Raw genomic sequence first — 21,876 nt, forward strand, 5'->3', positions numbered from 1 at the left:
ACAGAGCTCGCCGAGAGCTCACAGAGCGCACAGAGCTCGCCGAGAGCTCACAGAGCGCACAGAGCTCGCCGAGAGTGCACAGAGCACACACAGCTCGCTGAGAGCACACAGAGCTCGCTGAGAGCACACAGCGCACAGAGCACACAGAGCTCGCTGAGAGCACACAGCGCACAGAGCACACAGAGCTCGCTGAGAGCACACAGAGCTCGCCAAGAGCTCACAGAGCGCACAGAGCTCGCCGAGAGTGCACAGAGCACACACAGCTCGCTGAGAGCACACAGAGCTCGCTGAGAGCACACAGCGCACAGAGCACACACAGCTCGCTGAGAGCACACAGAGCTCTCTGAGAGCACACAGAGCTCGCTGAGAGCACACAGCGCACAGAGCACACAGAGCTCGCTGAGCGCACACAGAGCTCGCCGAGAGCTCACAGAGCGCACAGAGCTCGCCGAGAGCTCACAGAGCGCACAGAGCTCGCCGAGAGCTCACAGAGCGCACACAGCTCGCCGAGAGCACACAGAGCTCGCCGAGAGCTCACAGAGCGCACAGAGCTCGCCGAGAGTGCACAGAGCACACACAGCTCGCCGAGAGCTCACAGAGCGCACAGAGCTCGCCGAGAGTGCACAGAGCACACAGAGCGCACAGAGCTCGCTGAGAGCACACAGAGCTCGCTGAGAGCACACAGAGCGCACACAGCTCGCTGAGAGCACACAGAGCGCACAGAGCACACACAGCTCGCTGAGAGCACACAGAGCACACGGAGCGCACAGAGCTCACAGAGCACACTGAGAGGATTTGTCTGCTGAATTCAAGTAGAAGGGTTCAAGGCTCAAGCCTCCACTTCAGTCTGCCTGATGGCAAGACTGTCTGTGTTCCCTCAGAGCGTCTCTCTGAGGACAGCGTGTCTCTGTCCTTCTCTCCAGGACTTCATGTATGTCACTCCGACGCCTGTCCAGGCAGCACGAGCAGGAAACGCCATCCATGCCTGCTTCCTGTACCGCAGGAAACTGAACCGAGAGGAGATCAAGCCGGTGAGTCACACCAGCCTGCTGTCCACACTGACTGAACACTACACTGAGAGAGAGAGGGGTTAGTACAGACACTGACTGGACACTCCAGTACATTAACACTGCACTGAGAGAGAGAGGGGTTCATACAGACACACTGACTGGACACTCCAGTACATTAACACTGCACTGAGAGAGAGAGGGGTTAATACAGACACACTGACTGGACACTCCAGTACATGAACACTGCACTGAGAGAGAGAGGGGTTAATACAGACACACTGACTGGACACTCCAGTACATGAACACTGCACTGAGAGAGAGAGGGGTTAATACACACACACTGACTGGACACTCCAGTACATTAACACTGCACTGAGAGAGAGAGGGGTTAATACAGACACACTGACTGGACACTCCAGTACATGAACACTGCACTGAGAGAGAGAGGGGTTAATACAGACACACTGACTGGACACTCCAGTACATTAACACTGCACTGAGAGAGAGAGGGGTTAATACAGACACACTGACTGGACACTCCAGTACATTAACACTGCACTGAGAGAGAGGGGTTAATACAGACACACTGACTGGACACTCCAGTACATGAACACTGCACTGAGAGAGAGAGGGGTTAATACACACACACTGACTGGACACTCCAGTACATGAACACCGCACTGAGAGAGAGAGGGGTTAATACAGACACACTGACTGGACACTCCAGTACATGAACACTGCACTGAGAGAGAGAGGGGTTAATACAGACACACTGACTGGACACTCCAGTACATTAACACTGCACTGAGAGAGAGAGAGGGGTTAATAAACACACACTGACTGGACACTCCAGTACATGAACACTGCACTGAGAGAGAGGGGTTAATACAGACACACTGACTGGACACTCCAGTACATTAACACTGCACTGAGAGAGAGGGGTTAATACAGACACACTGACTGGACACTCCAGTACATTAACACTGCACTGAGAGAGAGAGGGGTTAATACAGACACACTGACTGGACACTCCAGTACATTAACACTGCACTGAGAGAGGGGTTAATAGATTATTAACTGATACTATAATCTCCCATTGATGGTACGGAGCAGTGGGAGACGGTGCAGGTGTCTGGTTCTGAGTGTTTGTCCATCATCACCCCCCCCAGCCCCAGGCAGGAGTGTGAGCTGGTGTCTGCCGCCCGAATCTCATTCCCTCTTCATTGTCTCTCTCCCTCTCTCCCGTGTGTGACCCCTGACACCCCCGCGCCTCAGAGTCGTGTCCCTGGTACCATCATCCCCCTGTGTGCTGCCCAGTGTGAGAGGATTTTCAACACCAGCCGCGTTCCCGGAGAGGAGACCGGTAATGCAGGAGTTCTGGCCCGGTCACCAGCGACCGTCCGCAGTAATCCGCAGTAATCCGCAGCTCCCGGCTCGCAGGGCTGCAGGAAGTGTTCTGTCGGGCCCTGGGGGGCCCCGCAGTGCTCGGGCGAACCGCCACACCCCTGTTAAGCCACGCCCCCCGGGGCAGCGTGTCCGCGGATACGCCACGCCCCCTCGGGCAGCGTGTCCGCGGATACGCCACGCCCCCTCGGGCAGCGTGGCCGCGGTTACGCCACGCCCCCCGTTACGCCACGCCCCCTCGGGCAGCGTGGCCGCGGTCACTGTGGGTGTCCGTGTGCTGAGGAGCTGGCTGTGTGAGGCAGGACCTGGCCAGGAGAGCTTGGATGTTTCCCGGCAGGAAGGGCTGACGTGGTGTTTGTGTTGTGCCGGAAGAGGAAGAGCTCGTCCGAGAGACAGCGGACTCCTGGGGTCTCCGGCACAGCTGGGTCAGGCTCAGTAGGAGAGTCTCGGGGGGGGTGGGGGGGGAGAGTCTCACCTGGAGGGCTTTTCTCTGCACCGGTTGGTTGCCAGTCAGGAAATAGTGGGCCTGAGTCTGGTGGTCTGGAATGGAAACTGAAGCCCCCAGTAGTAGGTCACAGGGGTCAGTGTGAAGGTCTGAAGTGATTCCTGGTGTCTTTATGAGTAAAGAGTGTGAACTGGCTCAGTGACTGACTGGGCTCAGCGCCCTGGGCTGTGAGCTGAGTGCTGAGTGCTGTGGGTTGTGGGGTCATTGCTGTGGGCTCAGTACTGTGGGTTGTGGGCCTAAGGCTGTGGGCTCAATGTTGAGTGCTGTGGGCTCAATGTTGAGTGCTGTGGGGTCAATGTTGAGTGCTGGGGGCTCTGGGCTGTGTGCTGTGGGCAGTGGGCTCAGTGCTGTGGGTTCAGCGCTCTGCCCTCAGTGCTGTGGGCTGTGTGCTGTGGGCAGTGGGCTCAGTGCTGTGGGTTCAGAGCTCTGCCCTCAGTGCTGTGGGCTGTGGGCAGTGGGCTCAGTGCTGTGGGCAGTGGACTCAGTGCTGTGGGTTCAGAGCTCTGCCCTCAGTGCTGTGGGCTGTGGGCTGTGGGCTGTGGGCTCAGAGCTCTGGGCTGTGGGCTGCGTGCTGTGGGCAGTGGGCTCAGTGCTGTGGGCAGTGGGCTCAGAGCTCTGGGCTGTGGGCTGTGGGCTGTGGCCAGTGGGCTCAGTGCTGTGACCAGTGGGCTCAGTGCTGTGGGCTGTGTGCTGTGGGCAGTGGGCTCAGTGCTGTGTGCTGTGTGCTGTGTGCTGTGTGCTGTGTGCTGTGTGCTGTGGACAGTTGGCTCAGCTCTGGGCTGTGGGCTGTGGGCTGTGGGCTGTGGGCTCAGAGCTCTGGGCTGTGTGCTGTGTGCAGTGGGCTCAGTGCTGTGTGCAGTGGTCTCAGTGCTGTGGGCTGTGGGCTGTGTGCACAGTGCTGTGAGTTGTGGGCTCAGAGCTCTGGGCTGTGTGTTGTGGGCTCAGAGCTCTGGGCTGTGTGCTGTGGGCAGTGGGCTCAGTGCTGTGGGTTCAGAGCTCTGGGCTGTGTGCTGTGGGCTCAGAGCTGTGGGCTGTGTGCTGTGGGCTCAGAGCTCTGGGCTGTGTGCTGTGGGCAGTGGGCTGTGGGCAGTGGGCTCAGTGCTGTGGGCTCTGGGCTCAGAGCTCTGGGCTGTGTGCTCTGGGCTGTGTGCTGTGGGCTCAGAGCTGTGGGCTGTGTGCTGTGTGCTGTGTGCTGTGGGCTGTGGGCTGTGGCCAGTGGGCTCAGTGCTGTGGGCTGTGGGCTGTGGGCTGTGGGCTCTGGGCTGTGTGCTGTGGGCTCAGTGCTGTGGGCTGTGTGCTGTGGGCTCAGAGCTCTGGGCTGTGTGCTGCGGGCAGTGGGCTCAGTGCTGTGGGTTCAGAGCTCTGGGCTGTGTGCTGTGAGCTCAGAGCTGTGGGCTCAGCTGTGGGCTGTGTGCTGTGGGCAGTGGGCTCAGTGCTGTGGGCTCTGGGCTCAGAGCTCTGGGCTCTGGGCTCTGGGCTCTGGGCTCTGGGCTCTGGGCTCTGGGCTGTGGGCTGTGGGCTGTGGGCAGTGGGCTCAGTGCTGTGGGCTGTGTTTGTGTGTCTCTCTGCGAAGGTGGAGGGCGGCTGCTGCTAACGCTGTTCTCTCACTCTCACTCCCTCCCTCTTCTCTGTCGCTGGCTCAGTGGTTAATCAGAGACTCAGTTCCTTGCTGCTCCTATCAGTGTGAGAGGATGTTTAATTCCTGCCGCTGTCCTGGAGAGCTCACAGGTACCCCACTCGTCTCTCTCTCCACCCCCATCCCTCCCCCCCTCCCTCCCTGTGTCCCCGTGCCTCTCTGTCGCTGTGTCCGGCACCCCCACTAGACCGGGACGCTGTGGACAGTAAGACTCATGCTGGGGGTCTCTGCAGGACACCCAGGAGTCCGTCTCCGTCTCATGTTAGATCTGCCCCTCCTTGCTTTCCGAAGGGGTCTCCTCTGCGCGTGGGGGTCTCCTGTCCCCAGACAGCGTCCCTCCCTGCTCCTCATCGACAGGGATCCAGAGGTCTTTCTCATACTGGGGGTCCCCCGCCTGTACTGGGCGCCCCTGACCTGCTTTGACCTGCTTTGCCCTGTTCTTCTCTTGGGGGTGCAACAGCACCTCAGTCCTCACAGCCCCCCCCTCACCCACAATCCTTCGCTCCTTTGCACACCAGCACCTGGACTCAGGGTCCGAATTCCCACTTGTGCCTTCTCCCACATTCCCAAGTAGGGAATCCTGTGTTTGTCTTGGATAATCTGCAAATTCAGAGGCTTCACAGCACATCATGGTGGAATTATATAGGTCTCTGGACTGTAGGGGTACAGTGTGACCCAGACTGAACCAGTGACCTCTAGACTGTAGGGGTACAGTGTGACCCAGACTGGACCGGCGATCTCTGGACTGTAGGGGTACAGTGTGACCCAGACTGGACCGGCGATCTCTGGACTGGAGGGGTACAGTGTGACCAGACTGGACCGGCGATCTCTGGACTGTAGGGGTACAGTGTGACCCAGACTGGACCGGCGATCTCTGGACTGGAGGGGTACAGTGTGACCCAGACTGGACCGGCGGTCTCTGGACTGGAGGGGTACAGTGTGACCCAGACTGGACCGGCGATCTCTGGACTGTGGGGGTACAGTGTGACCCAGACTGGACCTGTGATCTCTAGACTGTAGGGGTACAGTGTGACCCAGACTGGACCGGCGATCTCTGGACTGTAGGGGTACAGTGTGACCCAGACTGGACCGGCGATCTCTGGACTGTAGGGGTACAGTGTGTCCCAGACTGGACCAGCGATCTCTGGACTGTAGGGGTACAGTGTGACCCAGACTGGACCGGTGATCTCTGGACTGGAGGGGTACAGTGTGACCCAGACTGGACCGGCGATCTCTGGACTGTGGGGTTACAGTGTGACCCAGACTGGACCGGTGATCTCTGGACTGTAGGGGTACAGTGTGACCCAGACTGGACCGGCGATCTCTGGACTGGAGGGGTACAGTGTGACCCAGACTGGACCGGTGATCTCTGGACTGTAGGGGTACAGTGTGTCCCAGACTGGACCAGCGATCTCTGGACTGTAGGGGTACAGTGTGACCCAGACTGGACCAGCGATCTCTGGACTGTGGGGTTACAGTGTGACCCAGACTGGACCGGTGAGCTTTTGTCTGTTGTCTTTGCCGAGCCTTGATTGTAAGAATTGTGTACACCTCCATCCCACCCTGTGACAGTGAAATGAGTTTCTCCTTCTTGGTTCTGTGGTTAAAACTAACTGCGATTTACTCCGTGTCTTTCTGCACAAGCCCCATTGTCTCTGTCAGCTGCGCTCCTCTCTTCCTGTAGTGTGACCGTACTGTAGAGCCCAGTCTTGTCTGTCTGTACACTCCTCTCTCCCCATCATTCTCCACCTCTTCTGGCCCGCTCACTCACTCTTCCCTTCCTCTGTTTCTGCCTCGCCCCCAGACTCCCTCCAGCATTGGCAGGACAGTGACCACGTGGCAGTTTTCCACAGGGGGCGCTATTTCCGACTGTGGCTGTACCAAGCAGGGCGCCTCCTCTCTCCGCGGGAAATCCAGAGCCAGATACAGAAGATCCTAGATGACCCCTCGCCCCCCCAGCCTGGTGAGGAGAAACTGGGGGCCCTGACTGCTGGAGACAGGTACTGCCTCACCTGGCACAGGTACCGCCTCTCCTGACACAGGCACTGCCTCTCCTGACACAGGCACTGCGTCACCTGACTTGAGCAGTAACACACCTGACACAGGCACTGCCTCACCTGACACAGGTACTGCCTCACCTGACTTGAGCAGTAACACACCTGGCACAGGCACTGCCTCACCTGACGTGAGCAGTAACACACCTGACACAGGCACTGCCTCACCTGACACAGGCACTGCCTCACCTGACGTGAGTAGTAACACACCTGGCACAGGCACTGCCTCACCTGACACAGGCACTGCCTCACCTGATGTGAGCAGTAACACACCTGACACAGGCACTGCCTCACCTGATGTGAGCAGTAACACACCTGACACAGGTACTGCCTCACCTGACTTGAGCAGTAACACACCTGACACAGGCACTGCCTCACCTGACACAGGTACTGCCTCACCTGGCACAGGCACTGCCTCACCTGACACAGGCACTGCCTCACCTGATGTGAGCAGTAACACACCTGACACAGGCACTGCCTCACCTGACACAGGTACTGCCTCACCTGACTTGAGCAGTAACACACCTGACACAGGCACTGCCTCACCTGACACAGGCACTGCCTCACCTGATGTGAGCAGTAACACACCTGACACAGGCACTGCCTCACCTGACACAGGCACTGCCTCACCTGATGTGAGCAGTAACACACCTGACACAGGCACTGCCTCACCTGATGTGAGCAGTAACACACCTGACACAGGCACTGCCTCACCTGACACAGGCACTGCCTCACCTGATGTGAGCAGTAACACACCTGACACAGGCACTGCCTCACCTGACACAGGTACTGCCTCACCTGATGTGAGCAGTAACACACCTGACACAGGCACTGCCTCACCTGACACAGGCACTGCCTCACCTGATGTGAGCAGTAACACACCTGACACAGGCACTGCCTCACCTGATGTGAGCAGTAACACACCTGACACAGGCACTGCCTCACCTGACACAGGCACTGCCTCACCTGATGTGAGCAGTAACACACCTGACACAGGCACTGCCTCACCTGATGTGAGCAGTAACACACCTGACACAGGCACTGCCTCACCTGACACAGGTACGGATGACCAGCCAGCGAGTTTTGAGTCCGTTTCTCCCTCTCTCCCCAGAGTGCCCTGGGCGCGCGCCCGGAAGGCCTACTTCAGCCTGGGGAAGAACCGCCGGTCCCTGGACATCATCGAGAAGGCGGCGTTCTTCGTCACGCTGGACGACGAGGAGCAAGGCATGATGGGGGACGACCCCAGCAAGAGCCTGGACAGCTACGCCAAGTCCCTGCTGCACGGGCGCTGCTACGACAGGTGCTGTCCGCCCCGGCCCGTGTCCGCCGGCGCCCGGGGCCCGAGTTAACCCCACGCTCTCTCTGTCAGGTGGTTCGACAAGTCCTTCTCCTTCGTCATCTACAAGAACGGCAAGATCGGCCTGAACGCCGAGCACTCCTGGGCCGACGCCCCCATCGTCGCACACCTGTGGGAGGTGAGGGAGCGGGTGTGTGTGAGAGTGAGACTGAGGCAGGAGTGAGCGAGGAGGGGGGAGAGAGAGAGTGAGACTGAGGCAGGAGTGAGTGAGGAGGAGAGAGAGAGTGAGACTGAGGCAGGAGTGAGCGAGGAGGGGTGAGAGAGAGTGAGACTGAGGCAGGAGGAGTGAGAGAGAGTGAGACTGAGGCAGGAGTGAGCGAGGAGGGGTGAGAGTGAGGCAGGAGTGAGCGAGGAGGGGTGAGAGAGAGTGAGACTGAGGCAGGAGTGAGGAGGAGAGAGAGAGACTGGGGCAAGAGTGAGCGAGGAGGGGTGAGAGAGAGTGAGACTGGGGCAAGAGTGAGCGAGGAGGGGTGAGAGTGAGGCAGGAGTGAGCGAGGAGGGGTGAGTGAGAGTGAGACCAGGAGGAGTGAGAGAGTGAGACAGGCAGGAGTGAGCGAGGAGGGGTGAGTGAGAGTGAGACCAGGAGGAGTGAGAGAGTGAGACAGGCAGGAGTGAGCGAGGAGGGGTGAGGGAGAGTGAGACTGAGGCAGGAGTGAGCGAGGAGGGGTGAGGGAGAGTGAGACTGAGGCAGGAGTGAGCGAGGAGGGGTGAGAGAAGCAGGAGTGAGCAAGGAGGGGTGAGGGAGAGTGAGACTGAGGCAGGAGTGAGCGAGGAGGGGTGAGGGAGAGTGAGAGTGAGGCAGGAGTGAGCCAGGAGGGGTGAGAGTGAGGCAGGAGTGAGCGAGGAGGGGTGAGAGAAGCAGGAGTGAGCGAGGAGGGGTGAGGGAGAGTGAGACTGAGGCAGGAGTGAGAGAGAGTGAGCTGGGCTTGTCTCTTCCCTCTCCCTGTCCAGTACGTCTTGGCCACGGACTGCTTCCAGCTGGGCTACAGCGAGGACGGCTTCTGCAAGGGGGAGGTGGACCCGACGCTGCCTGCGCCCCAGCGGCTGTCCTGGGACATCCCGGCCGAGGTACGTACCCGTCCCGCCGCTGGCCTGTCCCGCTGGGGCGTCCCAGCGCCCGCCTGAGCCTGCCGCCCGTCTCCGCAGTGTCGGGAGGTGATCGGGCAGTCCCTGGCCCTGGCCCAGGCTCTGGCGGAAGACGTGGATTTCCATGTTCTCCCGTTCCGGACGTTCGGAAAGGGCCGGATCAAGAAGTGTCGAATCAGCCCCGACGCCTTCATCCAGCTGGCCCTGCAGCTGGCTCACTACAGGGTGAGTGGGTGTGTCCCCCTGTGTCCCCCTGTGCCTCCCAGTGTGTCCCTGTGCCTCCCAGTGTGTCCCTGTGCCTCCCACTGTCTCCCAGTGTGTCCCTGTGCCTCCCACTGCCTCCCAGTGTGTCCCTGTGCCTCCCACTGCCTCCCTGTGCCTCCCAGTGCCTCCCACTGTCTCCCTGTGCCTCCCACTGTCTCCCAGTGTGTCCCTGTGCCTCCCACTGTCTCCCACTGTCTCCCAGTGTGTCCCAGTGCCTCCCACTGTCTCCCAGTGTGTCCCTGTGCCTCCCACTGCCTCCCAGTGTGTCCCAGTGTGTCCCAGTGCCTCCCACTGCCTCCCAGTGTGTCCCTGTGCCTCCCACTGCCTCCCAGTGTGTCCCTGTGCCTCCCACTGCCTCCCAGTGTGTCCTTGTGCCTCCCACTGCCTCCCAGTGTGTCCCGTTGTGTGCACAAGTCTTCTTGTGAGTACGTGTGAAAAGCATGAAGGATAGAGTTAGTGATCCGACTCCCTAGTCCAGCCCGGTCTAGTCCAGTCACTCTCTCACTCTCTCCTCAGGACAAGGGCAAGTTCTGCCTGACCTACGAGGCCTCCATGACCCGCCTGTTCAAGGAGGGCCGGACAGAGACGGTGCGGTCCTGCACCACAGAGAGCTCTGCCTTCGTCACGGCGCTGGAGCAGGGGGAGGTACTGACAGCGAGTGGGAGGGGCTCCTGGAGCCGGGGGAGGTACTGACAGCGAGTGGGAGGAGCTCCTGGAGCAGGGGGAGGAGCTGAGAGGGCGTGGGAGGAGCTCCTGGAGCAGGGGGAGGGGCTGAGAGGGGGTGGGAGGAGCTCCTGGAGCAGGGGGAGGAGCTGAGAGGGGGTGGGAGGAGCTCCTGGAGCAGGGGGAGGAGCTCCTGGGGCAGGGGGAGGAGCTGAGAGCGAGTGGGAGGAGCTCCTGGAGCAGGGGGAGGAGCTGAGAGGGGGTGGGAGGAGCTCCTGGGGCAGGGGGAGGAGCTGAGAGGGGGTGGGAGGAGCTCCTGGAGCAGGGGGAGGAGCTGAGAGGGGGTGGGAGGAGCTCCTGGAGCAGGGGGAGGGGCTCCTGGAGCAGGGGGAGGGGCTGAGAGGGGGTGGGAGGAGCACCTGGAGCAGGGGGAGGAGCTGAGAGGGCGTGGGAGGAGCTCCTGGAGCAGGGGGAGGGGCTGAGAGGGGGTGGGAGGAGCTCCTGGGGCAGGGGGAGGGGCTGAGAGGGGGTGGGAGGAGCTCCTGGGGCAGGGGGAGGGGCTGAGAGGGAGGGGGAGGAGCTCCTGGAGCAGGGGGAGGGGCTGAGAGGGGGTGGGAGGAGCTCCTGGGGCAGGGGGAGGGGCTGAGAGGGAGGGGGAGGAGCTCCTGGAGCAGGGGGAGGGGCTGAGAGGGAGGGGGAGGAGCACACCGAGATGAAAGCAGGGGGAGTTCTTGGGGAGTACATGTCTCTCCAGTCGAGGGGACACAGCTGCAGACTCTCCCTTGCTTGTGACGCACAGATCAAGTGATGCTCTGTCCTGTCCAGTCCTGAGGGACGCTGGCACTGAAACTCCACCCTTCCTCTCCCTCCCTCTCTCTGTCCCACCCCAGGACGCGGAGACTTGCAGGCGGCTCTTCCGATTGGCCTCGGAGAAGCACCAGAACCTGTACCGGCTGGCCATGACGGGCTCGGGCATCGACAGGCACCTCTTCTGCCTGTACGTGGTGTCCAAGTACCTGGGAGTGGAGTCCCCCTTTCTGAAGGAGGTGAGCAGAGCAGTGAGGGACTGTCTCCGCAACTCATTCTCACGTCTCTGTCTCCTCCTGTTCTCTCTCTCAGTGCAGTGTTCATGTACTGGAGTGTCCAGTCAGTGTGTCTGTATGAACCCCTCTCTCTCTCAGTGCAGTGTTCATGTACTGGAGTGTCCAGTCAGTGTGTCTGTATTAACCCCCCTCTCTCTCAGTGCAGTGTTCATGTACTGGAGTGTCCAGTCAGTGTGTCTGTATTAACCCCTCTCTCTCTCAGTGCAGTGTTAATGTACTGGAGTGTCCAGTCAGTGTGTCTGTATTAACCCCTCTCTCTCTCAGTGCAGTGTTAATGTACTGGAGTGTCCAGTCAGTGTGTGTATGAACCCCTCTCTCTCTCAGTGCAGTGTTCATGTACTGGAGTGTCCAGTCAGTGTTTGTGTATTAACCCCTCTCTCTCTCAGTGCAGTGTTCATGTACTGGAGTGTCCAGTCAGTATGTGTGTATTAACCCCTCTCTCTCTCAGTGCAGTGTTAATGTACTGGAGTGTCCAGTCAGTGTGTCTGTATTAACCCCTCTCTCTCTCTGTCTCTGTCTCTCAGGTCCTCTCTGAGCCCTGGCGTCTGTCCACCAGTCAGACTGGCGTCCAGCAGGTGGAGCTGTTTGACCTGGTGAATCACCCAGAGTACATCTCCTGTGGCGGTGGATTCGGACCGGTGAGACATGTCTAATTGCCAGTTAATTACCAGCTGCTCCATGAGGAGATGGAGGCTGCTTCTGTGCAAAATTCAGGTTTGAGACGCTGAGTCCGTCGTCGCGCGGGCTCCGCCCCCTGGTTGGCGCGTGGACAGGAAGCAGGTGTTCTGGGATACCCGGTGTGGGAGAGCCCGCTGAGCTGCTGTCTCGCTCCTCCTGTCAGGTCGCGGACGATGGCTACGGCGTGTCCTACATCATCGTGGGGGAGAACATGATCAACTTTCACATCTCCTGCAAGCATTCCAGCCCGGAGACCGTGAGTCTGCGGAAAGACACACCTGCAGCCTGTTGACACTGAAGCTGTCTTTGGAAACCCCGTTCGTAACCCCTCTCCCTCTCTCTCCTCCCACCCTCTCTCTCTCCCCTTCCCCTCTCTCTCTCCCTCCTCCCTCTCTCTCTCCCCTTCCCCTCTCTCTCCCTCCCCCTCTCCCACCCTCTCTCTCTCCCTCCTCTCCTCTCTCTCTCCCTCCTCTCCTCTCTCTCTCCTCTCCTCTCTCTCTCCCTCTCCTCTCTCCTCTCTCTCTCCTCTCTCTCTCCCTCCCCTCCTCTCTCCCTCCCCTCCTCTCTCTCCTCTCCTCTCTCTCCCTCCTCCCTCTCTCTCTCCTCTCTCTCCCCCCCTCCTCTCCTCTCTCTCCCCTCTCTCCTCTCCTCTCTTTCCTCTGTCCCTCCTCTCTCTCCTCTCCTCTCTCTCCCCTCCCTCTCTCTCTCTCAGGATGCCCATCGGTTCGGGGGTCACATCAGCCAGGCGCTCCTGGACATCCTGTCTCTGCTGACCGCGGAGGAGCCCAGCCGCAAGGCCAAGAAGGAGCTGTAGAGGGCCGACCCCGGTCCCCCCCGTCCCCCCCTGTCCCCTCGGGCCTGCTCCCAGCGCACAGCGGCCTGATCCGCTCCAGGTTTTCCGGACTCCCGACCCCCCATCCCTCTGCTGCTCGTGGTAAAACCTGGAGCGGACCGGGCCGGCCCGGGAACCTGCTCCGCCGCCTTGGCGTCGGCCTCCGCGTCGGACCGGGGCTCCCCGCGCGCGCGTGCGGTCACTGCCCCCCGATTCGCCGAGGCCCCGCCGTGTCCGGCGACGACCGCCACGGCGGGTCGCGGTCATGTGACTGTGCGGCGGGGAGTTTCGGGGCTCGGCTCCGGGGGGACGGCAAGAGTCGAGGGGAGCCCGAGCCTCATCCCGGGAAGTCCGGTCAACTCGTGGGACGGCCAGTCCAGCTGTCCGAACTACAGGCCTGCTGTCCTCTGAAGAGCTGGCAGGGCCACAGGAGAGCAGGAACACAAGACCACAGACTGGACCGGCGATCTCTGGACTGTGGGGGTACAGTGTGACCCAGACTGGACCGGCGATCTCTGGACTGTGGGGTACAGTGTGACCCAGACTGGACCGGCGATCTCTGGACTGGAGGGGTACAGTGTGACCCAGACTGGACCGGCGATCTCTGGACTGTGGGGGTACAGTGTGACCCAGACTGGACCGGCGATCTCTGGACTGGAGGGGTACAGTGTGACCCAGACTGGACCGGCGATCTCTGGACTGTAGGGGTACAGTGTGATCCAGACTGGACCAGCGATCTCTGGACTGTGGGGGTACAGTGTGACCCAGACTGGACCGGCGATCTCTGGACTGTAGGGGTACAGTGTGACCCAGACTGGACCGGTGATCTCTGGACTGTGGGGTTACAGTGTGACCCAGACTGGACCGGCGATCTCTGGACTGTAGGGGTACAGTGTGACCCAGACTGGACCGGTGATCTCTGGACTGTAGGGGTACAGTGTGACCCAGACTGGACCGGCGATCTCTGGACTGGAGGGGTACAGTGTGACCCAGACTGGACCGGCGATCTCTGGACTGGAGGGGTACAGTGTGACCCAGACTGGACCGGAGATCTCTGGACTGTGGGGGTACAGTGTGACCCAGACTGGACCGGAGATCTCTGGACTGTGGGGGTACAGTGTGACCCAGACTGGACCAGTGATCTCTGGACTGTGGGGGTACAGTGTGACCCAGACTGGACCGGAGATCTCTGGACTGTGGGGGTACAGTGTGACCCAGACTGGACCAGTGATCTCTGGACTGTGGGGGTACAGTGTGACCCAGACTGGACCGGCGATCTCTGGACTGTGGGGGTACAGTGTGACCCAGACTGGACCGGCGATCTCTGGACTGGAGGGGTACAGTGTGACCCAGACTGGACCGGTGATCTCTGGACTGTAGGGGTACAGTGTGACCCAGACTGGACCACTGGTCTCTGGACTGTAGGGGTACAGTGTGACCCAGACTGGACCAGCGATCTCTGGACTGTAGGGGTACAGTGTGACCCAGACTGGACCGGCGATCTCTGGACTGTAGGGGTACAGTGTGACCCAGACTGGACCACTGGTCTCTGGACTGTAGGGGTACAGTGTGACCCAGACTGGACCACTGGTCTCTGGACTGTAGGGGTACAGTGTGACCCAGACTGGACCACTGGTCTCTGGACTGTAGGGGTACAGCGTGACCCAGACTGGACCAGCGATCTCTGGACTGGAGGGGTACAGTGTGTCCCAGACTGGACCGGCGATCTCTGGACTGTAGGGGTACAGTGTGACCCAGACTGGACCGGTGATCTCTGGACTGGAGGGGTACAGTGTGACCCAGACTGGACCGGTGATCTCTGGACTGTAGGGGTACAGTGTGACCCAGACCGGCGATCTCTGGACTGTAGGGGTACAGTGTGACCCAGACTGGACCGGCGATCTCTGGACTGTAGGGGTACAGTGTGACCCAGACTGGACCGGCGATCTCTGGACTGTAGGGGTACAGTGTGACCCAGACTGGACCGGTGATCTCTGGACTGTAGGGGTACAGTGTGACCCAGACCGGCGATCTCTGGACTGTAGGGGTACAGTGTGACCCAGACTGGACCGGCGATCTCTGGACTGTAGGGGTACAGTGTGACCCAGACTGGACCAGTGATCTCTGGACTGTAGGGGTACAGACTGACCCAGACTGGACCGGCGATCTCTGGACTGTAGGGGTACAGTGTGACCCAGACTGGACCGGCGATCTCTGGACTGTAGGGGTACAGTGTGACCCAGACTGGACCGGCGATCTCTGGACTGTAGGGGTACAGTGTGACCCAGACCGGCGATCTCTGGACTGTAGGGGTACAGTGTGACCCAGACTGGACCGGCGATCTCTGGACTGTGGGGGTACAGTGTGACCCAGACTGGACCAGTGATCTCTGGACTGTAGGGGTACAGACTGACCCAGACTGGACCGGCGATCTCTGGACTGTAGGGGTACAGTGTGACCCAGACTGGACCGGCGATCTCTGGACTGTAGGGGTACAGTGTGACCCAGACTGGACCGGCGATCTCTGGACTGTAGGGGTACAGTGTGACCCAGACTGGACCAGCGATCTCTGGACTGTAGGGGTACAGTGTGACCCAGACTGGACCGGCGATCTCTGGACTGTAGGGGTACAGTGTGACCCAGACTGGACCGGCGATCTCTGGACTGGGGGGTTACTGTATGATCTGGTCCAGTCCTGGTGACAGTGTCTACAATCCTGTCCGTGTGCTCAATGAAGTGGGTCCTGTCCTGTGTGTGTCTGTGGACAGCAGGGTACCTGTAGGTTATGTTGTATAAAAGTGTCATATTTAAACAGGCTCGCCCCTGTTCGAGACGCAGACATTGCCGAAGAGCCAACCCCCCAGCCTCACTGCTGCTGGAAGTCCAGTCTGGCCATCAGTCTCCAGTCCTCTTAATTCCCAGCTCTGCTGGGGCCCCCAGTCCACTCTGTGGGGGGTGTCTCTGTGGTCTCTCGGTACGGAAGGCAGATGATGATGATGAGGAGGATGGGTCTGCTTCATCACCGTCGGGCAAGCAGAGGGAGTGAGCTCAGGGCTGACTGCAGGACTCCAGACCACCAGGCTCGGGGGGTTTACTCTGGCGGTCATTTCGGTGTCGTTCCTAATCCAGCCCGTGTCTCTGGTGCCAGTAACTCCTATTGTCAGTACCGAACTCCGAGCACTTGAATGTTTTTTTGAAAATGCAAGTCACTTGGTAGCAATGCAGTGACGGCGGGTCCGGACTGGCGCTGAACCTGCTCCTGGAGCTGTTGTAAGGCAATGCAATGCAAACTCTTTTTTTTTTTTGTTTTCAAAGACGTGACAGTGAGTGTCTGTTAACTGTGTGGTGAGACCGTCCTTCTCCAGCCCCTGGGCAACTGGACAGCACCTGGCTCGGCCCAGCCCTTCAGGGGCCCAGTCAGGGGTTAAAGGTCAGTTTAGTCTCTGAGACCCCAGCCCTTCAGGGGCTCTGTGGGTCTTCAGTCAGGGGTTAAGGGTCAGTTCAGTCTCTGAGACCCCAGCCCTTCGGGGGCTCTGGGGGTCTTCAGTCAGGGGTTAAAGGTCAGTTCAGTCTCTGAGACCCCAGTCCTTCAGGGGCTCTGGGGGTCTTCACTCAGGGGTTAAAGGTCAGTTTGAGGACAGTAACTGGTTCAGTTCAGTCCCTGAGACCCCAGTCCTTCGGGGGCTCTGGGGGTCTTCAGTCAGGGGTTAAAGGTCAGTTCAGTCTCTGAGACCCCAGTCCTTCGGGGGCTCTGGGGGTCTTCAGTCAGGGGTTAAAGGTCAGTTCAGTCTCTGAGACCCCAGTCCTTCGGGGGCTCTGGGGCTCTTCAGTCAGGGGTTAAAGGTCAGTTCAGTCTCTGAGACCCCAGTCCTTCGGGGGCTCTGGGGCTCTTCAGTCAGGGGTTAAAGGTCAGTTCAGTCTCTGAGACCCCAGCCCTTCAGGGGCTCTGGGGGGTCTTCAGTCAGGGGTTAGAGGTCAGTTCAGTCTCTGAGACCCCAGTCCTTCGGGGGCTCTGGGGGTCTTCAGTCAGGGGTTAAAGGGCACAGTGAATCTGGACCATGAGGACCTCTGCAGTTGAAACGGGTCTTGGTGTGAGGGGCTGGAGAGGGGTGAATCGTCTCACTAGAAATCTGAGTCTCCGTGTTTTGTGAAAGCTCTGTTTGAGTCTTGTCCCAGCGGTTACAGCCAGGGGGCAGTATTCAATGATGGGGTGAACCGTTGTCCTGGAGCGCTGGAGCCTGCTCACTGGCCTCAGCGCGGAGACCTCGGGCGCCGATCGAGAACTCGCGTGGCTCCCCGACTCGAGGGCGGTGGGAGAGCGCGGCCGCACTGTCGCCACTCTGCGCCCCACCGCAGGGGCCCCGAGTTTCCAGCGGGCGCCAGAGGGGGCTCCCCTTCCCGTCGGGCACTCCCCCAGGGCGGCCGGCTGCGAACGGATTCTCCTGTCCTGGGTCCGCCCTCGGCCGGGCCCCCCTCCGGGCGTGGAAACGGACCGGTCCACTTGTCGGCGCCGGCCGCGGTCAGGGGGGGTCCCGGATCCCGTCTGCGGGCGGAGGGCCAGAGGGCGCCGTTCGCAGAGCCTCCTGCCCCCCCGGAAACAGCGCAGGAGCCTGTCTCTCCTCCCAGGGAACAGGCGAGGGGCCACAGCTGGGGCCCCGGGGTCACTGCCCGGCCAGCCAGGGGGGGAGAGGGAGAGGGAAGAGGCCCGAGCCGGGAGAGACCCCGGAACGCCGGCAGCCCTCAGCAGGGCCGACGGGAAGCTGATCCCCGGCTGTTCCCGAGGGCGGGGGGGCGCAGTGGGGTCAGGCGCTTCCCTGGGGGGGTTGAGCATCCTGCAGGGCTGACGATGGAACTCTCCGGTTAAAAAACAGTGTGCTTCGTAACATGAAAAATAAAGGATGGCGATGTAACGGCCTGAGTGTGGCGTGGTGCTCTGGGGGGGGTCTTCCTCAGCTCCCTGCAGTGGGGTGGGGCTGGGGGTCTTCCTCAGCTCCCTGCGGTGGGGTGGTGGGTGGGGGGGGGCTGGGGGTCTTCCTCAGCTCCCTGCGGTGGGGGTGGACCAGTCCTTTCCAGTCCATGACAGTAAAGAGACCAAGCAGGTGCAGGATGCTGCAAGCCAGGCCAGTGAAACTCGGGGTACTGTGCAGTTCTGAAGGGCTGGTGTAGCACCCCCACCCCACCCCACTCAATCATGCATACTTCCTCACACACAACCACTCAAGAACACATCACCCACTCGCACCCACAGCCCGTGCAGGGGTCCAGCCCCTGAGGACCGCAGAGCAGGCCCCCTTTTCCCCGGGGGGGGGTGACAACCCTCTCTGGATGTTTTCAGACCCAGAGGAGGAGCTGCTCTCCGCCACCAGTTCACTGCGGTACGCGGGTTGATTTCTGGACTTCTCGATCGGCATGAAGCAGGCCTGCGTGCTCTCGGGGGAGGTGACCAGCGCAGCTGTCTGCTGGCCGTGCAGCTGCCAGGTCCTAACAGTGCCCTCTGGTGGTGGAAGTCGATGCTTTTCCCAGAACAGCCTCTGTAAAGGCGACCTGGGAGTCCACAGTCGCGCAGTGTTTGTCACAGACACCGGTGGACTAGTCTAAGCTAAAGCTGCTGTGTGCCGATGGGTCTGTCTACTCCGGCACCTGACACCCCCACTGCGGGGCTCCCTGAGAGCACACTGGTGGGGTCACGTGGGACAGAGTTCGCTGCTGGCCCGGTCTGGGAGAACTGCAGCAGACCAGGCCTTAAACGCCACCAGCCCCGTCGCAGGAGAGAAAAACTACTCAAGTAACAAATCTTTAACAAAACGAGCACAGGCCCGGTGGACTCAACTGTGGACCTGTCAAGGTAAGAGTTTTATTGTCAAACGTTACGTCTTGCTGGTACGGTGTAGCTGTTCGTGATGCAGCGATCAGCCTGGTGGAAGGGAGCGGGCGAGTGTATTTAAACCCATCCTGTCCATGCATGTCTCTCGCCTCTTGGACGAAACTACCTGGACAGTTTAGATGTGGCACAGCTCCACCCCTGGGTCTCGCACCCCTGCCCCCCCCCCTCCAGTGAGCTGACCCCCGCGGGCAGCCGGTACGTTCAGCCCCAGCTGCCCGCCCGCCCCCTCCCAGCGCGAGGAAAGGGGTACGACTGCCAGCCACTGGCCTTTATTGCAGGACTTGAACACAAGAAGGTCTGGAGCCAAAGACAGGTGGATCGGGGGTCGCTTCCGAACCGCACAGCCGCCGGGACAGCGCGGGTGTCCCCCTTCTCGGGTCACCCCGGACCCACCCCCTCCCTCCCCGGGCCCAGGACAGCCGCGGTGTCCGGGCTGCGTTCCGCTCGCTCATCCAAACCAAAACCCCGGTGTCTACCGCAGCCGAGACGAAAAGCAAAACCCACTAGAATTTAAATAACCATTTACAAAATAAAACAAGTCAAAACCCCACGGGGAACCCCAGCAGAGGGGAGGGGGTCAGCCCACAGAGCCAGTGCGCTCGGCCTGTCCCGGGACAGGCTTCTCCGAGCTCTTCAGCTCCTTCTGCAGGAACCTCCTCCTGTACTCTTGAAAGACGGCGTCGGCGGCGGTCCTGGTGCCGGGTGCGAGCGGGGGGGTGGGCTCTGCAGGGGGCCGGGGGCCTGCTGGGGCTCTGCCCTCGGAGCCCTGGGACCAGGCACCTGCGGAGGAGAGAGAGGTCAGACGGGTCGGCACAGGGCGCTCACTGGCCAGGGCCGGACCCAGGGGGGCTGGTACCCGCTGACCGGGCCGGTGAGACCAGTGAAATCACCCCCACTCTCCCCTCCGGGGATGAGCAAAATCATCCCCTTGTACCCCTCCAAAGGCCAGGGAAATCACCCCACTCCCCCCTCCGGGGACGAGTAAGCTCACCCCAACTCCCACTCCTGGGACGAGCAAAATCATCCCCTTGTACCCCTCCAAAGGCCAGGGAAATCACCCCACTCCCCCCTCCGGGGACGAGTAAGCTCACCCCAACTCCCACTCCTGGGACGAGCAAAATCATCCCCTTGTACCCCTCCAGGGGCAAGTGAAATCACCCCAATCCCCGCTCTGGGGATGACAGAACTCACCCCCTGTACCCCTGTGGGGATGAGCAAAATCACCCCCACTCCCCCCTCCGGGGAGGAGTAAAATCACCCCCCCTCCGGGGATGACAGAAATCCCCCCCCTGTACCCCTGCAGGGTCAAGCACAATCACCCCACTCCCCCCTCCGGGGATGACAGAAATCCCCCCCTGTACCCCTGCGGGGTCAAGCACAATCACCCCACTCCCCCCTCCGGGGATGACAGAAATCCCCCCCGTACCCCTGCGGGGTCAAGCACAATCACCCCACTCCCCCCTCCGGGGATGACAGAAATCCCCCCCTGTACCCCTGCGGGGTCAAGCACAATCACCCCACTCCCCCCTCCGGGGATGACAGAAATCCCCCCCTGTACCCCTGCGGGGTCCAGCACAATCACCCCACTCCCCCCTCCGGGGATGACAGAAATCCCCCCCTGTACCCCTGCGGGGTCCAGCACAATCACCCCACTCCCCCCTCCGGGGATGACAGAAATCCCCCCCTGTACCCCTGCGGGGTCAAGCACAATCACCCCACTCCCCCCTCCGGGGATGACAGAAATCCCCCCCTGTACCCCTGCGGGGTCAAGCACAATCACCCCACTCCCCCCTCCGGGGATGACAGAAATCCCCCCCTGTACCCCTGCGGGGTCAAGCACAATCACCCCACTCCCCCCTCCGGGGATGACAGAAATCCCCCCCTGTACCCCTGCGGGGTCAAGCACAATCACCCCACTCCCCCCTCTGGGGATGACAGAAATCCCCCCCTGTACCCCTGCGGGGTCAAGCACAATCACCCCACTCCCCCCTCCGGGGATGACAGAAATCGCCACGGTCTCCCTCTCACCTCGCACTTTCCAGGGCCTCGTCCGCGGAGCCCCGGCGTGCTCCCCCGCCGCCCTCGGACCCGGGCCACCTGCGGGACACGCCAGGAAACGACTCATCAACCATCGGCTCCAGCTGTCCCGGCTGAGCCCGGCCGGGTCTCTGTGCAGGTTCCGGACCCCCGGACCCCCGGCGGGAGACTCACCCTGGTCGGGGGCGGGCCCTCTCTCGGCCTCCCGCGCGGCGCCGGGCAGGTCGCCGGCGCCCGGCCACAGCTTGAACTGGAGCAGGCCGCCGCCCCGCGGCTCCGCGGCCAGGGCCGGGTTCCCCCGCTCGAACATGCTGCGCGCCGGGGCGCCCCGCGGGCCGGGGGTCGGCCGGCCCCTCCCGGGCTCCCGCCTCCTCGCCGCCCCCCCGCTCCGGCTGTCCGAGGGGCTGCCCGCGAGCCGGCGGGCGCCCCCGGCTCCGTCCCGCTGCCCCGCGGGTCCGCCCCAGCTCCCCGCTCTCTCCAGGCCCAGGAGTCCCGGGGGCGTCATTCCTGTCGGTCCCCCGCGTCCTGCCCCGCTCTCCCAGGCGCGCTGGGCTTTGGGGGACCCTGTGCCCCCCACCATTCCCTGCCTGCGGCTCTCCTCCAGCCCTTCGGAACCGCGCGGCACCCCTTGACGCCGGTCCCCTTCCGGCACCATGTGCTCCTCTGGCGCCGGTGCCTTTCCGGCCCGGCCCAGCTCCTCAGCGCAAGCGTGGAGTTCTGGCCCCGGAGGGGCCCCCTGCTTCCGGGAAAGATCCGCGTTCAAGCGAGCAAATCCCGGGAGCCAATCGGCGGGTGTGGAAGAAATGGAGCCGCAGATAACCGGACTCGCCGGCCCGGCCCTCCTCCTCCTCTTCCTCCTCCTCCTTCCCGACACGTCCAGGTCCGGATCGGGAAGTGGGTTTTGGCGGGATGAACGCCCCCCCTCTTCCTTGGCCTGTTCCGGCACGGGAGCCGGGCAGGGGAGGCGAGGATGCAGTCTGGGAAACTCCGATCGCGGGTCTCCGCCGCCGACGTCCCTTTGCCGTTTCGCGCTTCCCGGTTCAAATCCGATCCCGCCTCTGAATCCCCCCGCCGGTGGGTCATCCCCGATCCTGCGCCCCCGTCCCTCCGCTGCAGGCGGGACCCTGCGAGGAACCCCTCTCTTCCCGCCGGGCTCAGATCCTGTGCCGGGGGCCTGATCCCCGTCCCCCGAGAAGGCCGGGCTCTTCCCGAACACAGGCGGCCGCGGAGGCGCTCTCCGATCCTCCCGGCCCGGTCCTGAAGAAAGGGCCGCGGATTCAGGAGTCCTCCCGGGGAGGGCGCCCCGAGGGGTCGGCGCGAGGGAAGTTCCCACGAGCAAGTCCTCCCGCGCCGCGGCCTGCGT

General features: G+C 61.6%; 1 protein-coding gene across 9 annotated transcripts in view; it reads left to right on the forward strand.

Annotated features, from left to right (window-relative positions):
- LOC148654265 (carnitine O-palmitoyltransferase 1, liver isoform-like) overlaps positions 1–17,502 on the forward strand; it is a 29,253-nt gene extending 11,751 nt beyond the window's left edge. The window contains exons 8-21 of one of the 9 annotated variants that reach the window (XM_088646272.1): positions 924–1,031; positions 2,286–2,373; positions 6,360–6,555; positions 7,721–7,909; positions 7,979–8,084; positions 8,918–9,034; positions 9,113–9,277; positions 9,833–9,961; positions 10,870–11,025; positions 11,607–11,720; positions 11,924–12,016; positions 12,473–16,217; positions 16,567–17,095; positions 17,202–17,502. In XM_088646272.1, the coding sequence (XP_088502398.1) occupies positions 924–1,031; positions 2,286–2,373; positions 6,360–6,555; positions 7,721–7,909; positions 7,979–8,084; positions 8,918–9,034; positions 9,113–9,277; positions 9,833–9,961; positions 10,870–11,025; positions 11,607–11,720; positions 11,924–12,016; positions 12,473–12,574 (1,563 nt within the window). In that variant the 3' untranslated portion in view covers positions 12,575–16,217; positions 16,567–17,095; positions 17,202–17,502. Of the gene's footprint in view, positions 1–923; positions 1,032–2,285; positions 2,374–4,562; positions 4,648–6,359; positions 6,556–7,720; positions 7,910–7,978; positions 8,085–8,917; positions 9,035–9,112; positions 9,278–9,832; positions 9,962–10,869; positions 11,026–11,606; positions 11,721–11,923; positions 12,017–12,472; positions 16,218–16,500 lie in introns of all 9 variants that reach the window. The other 8 variants (XM_088646266.1, XM_088646267.1, XM_088646269.1 and 5 more) reach the window with 8 other exon arrangements.
- Positions 17,503–21,876: the final 4,374 nt, after the last annotated feature.

This window comes from Lepisosteus platostomus, chromosome 9 (genome assembly GCF_059453375.1).
Source record: "Lepisosteus platostomus isolate fLepPlt1 chromosome 9, fLepPlt1.hap1, whole genome shotgun sequence".
Lineage (NCBI taxonomy): Eukaryota > Metazoa > Chordata > Actinopteri > Semionotiformes > Lepisosteidae > Lepisosteus > Lepisosteus platostomus.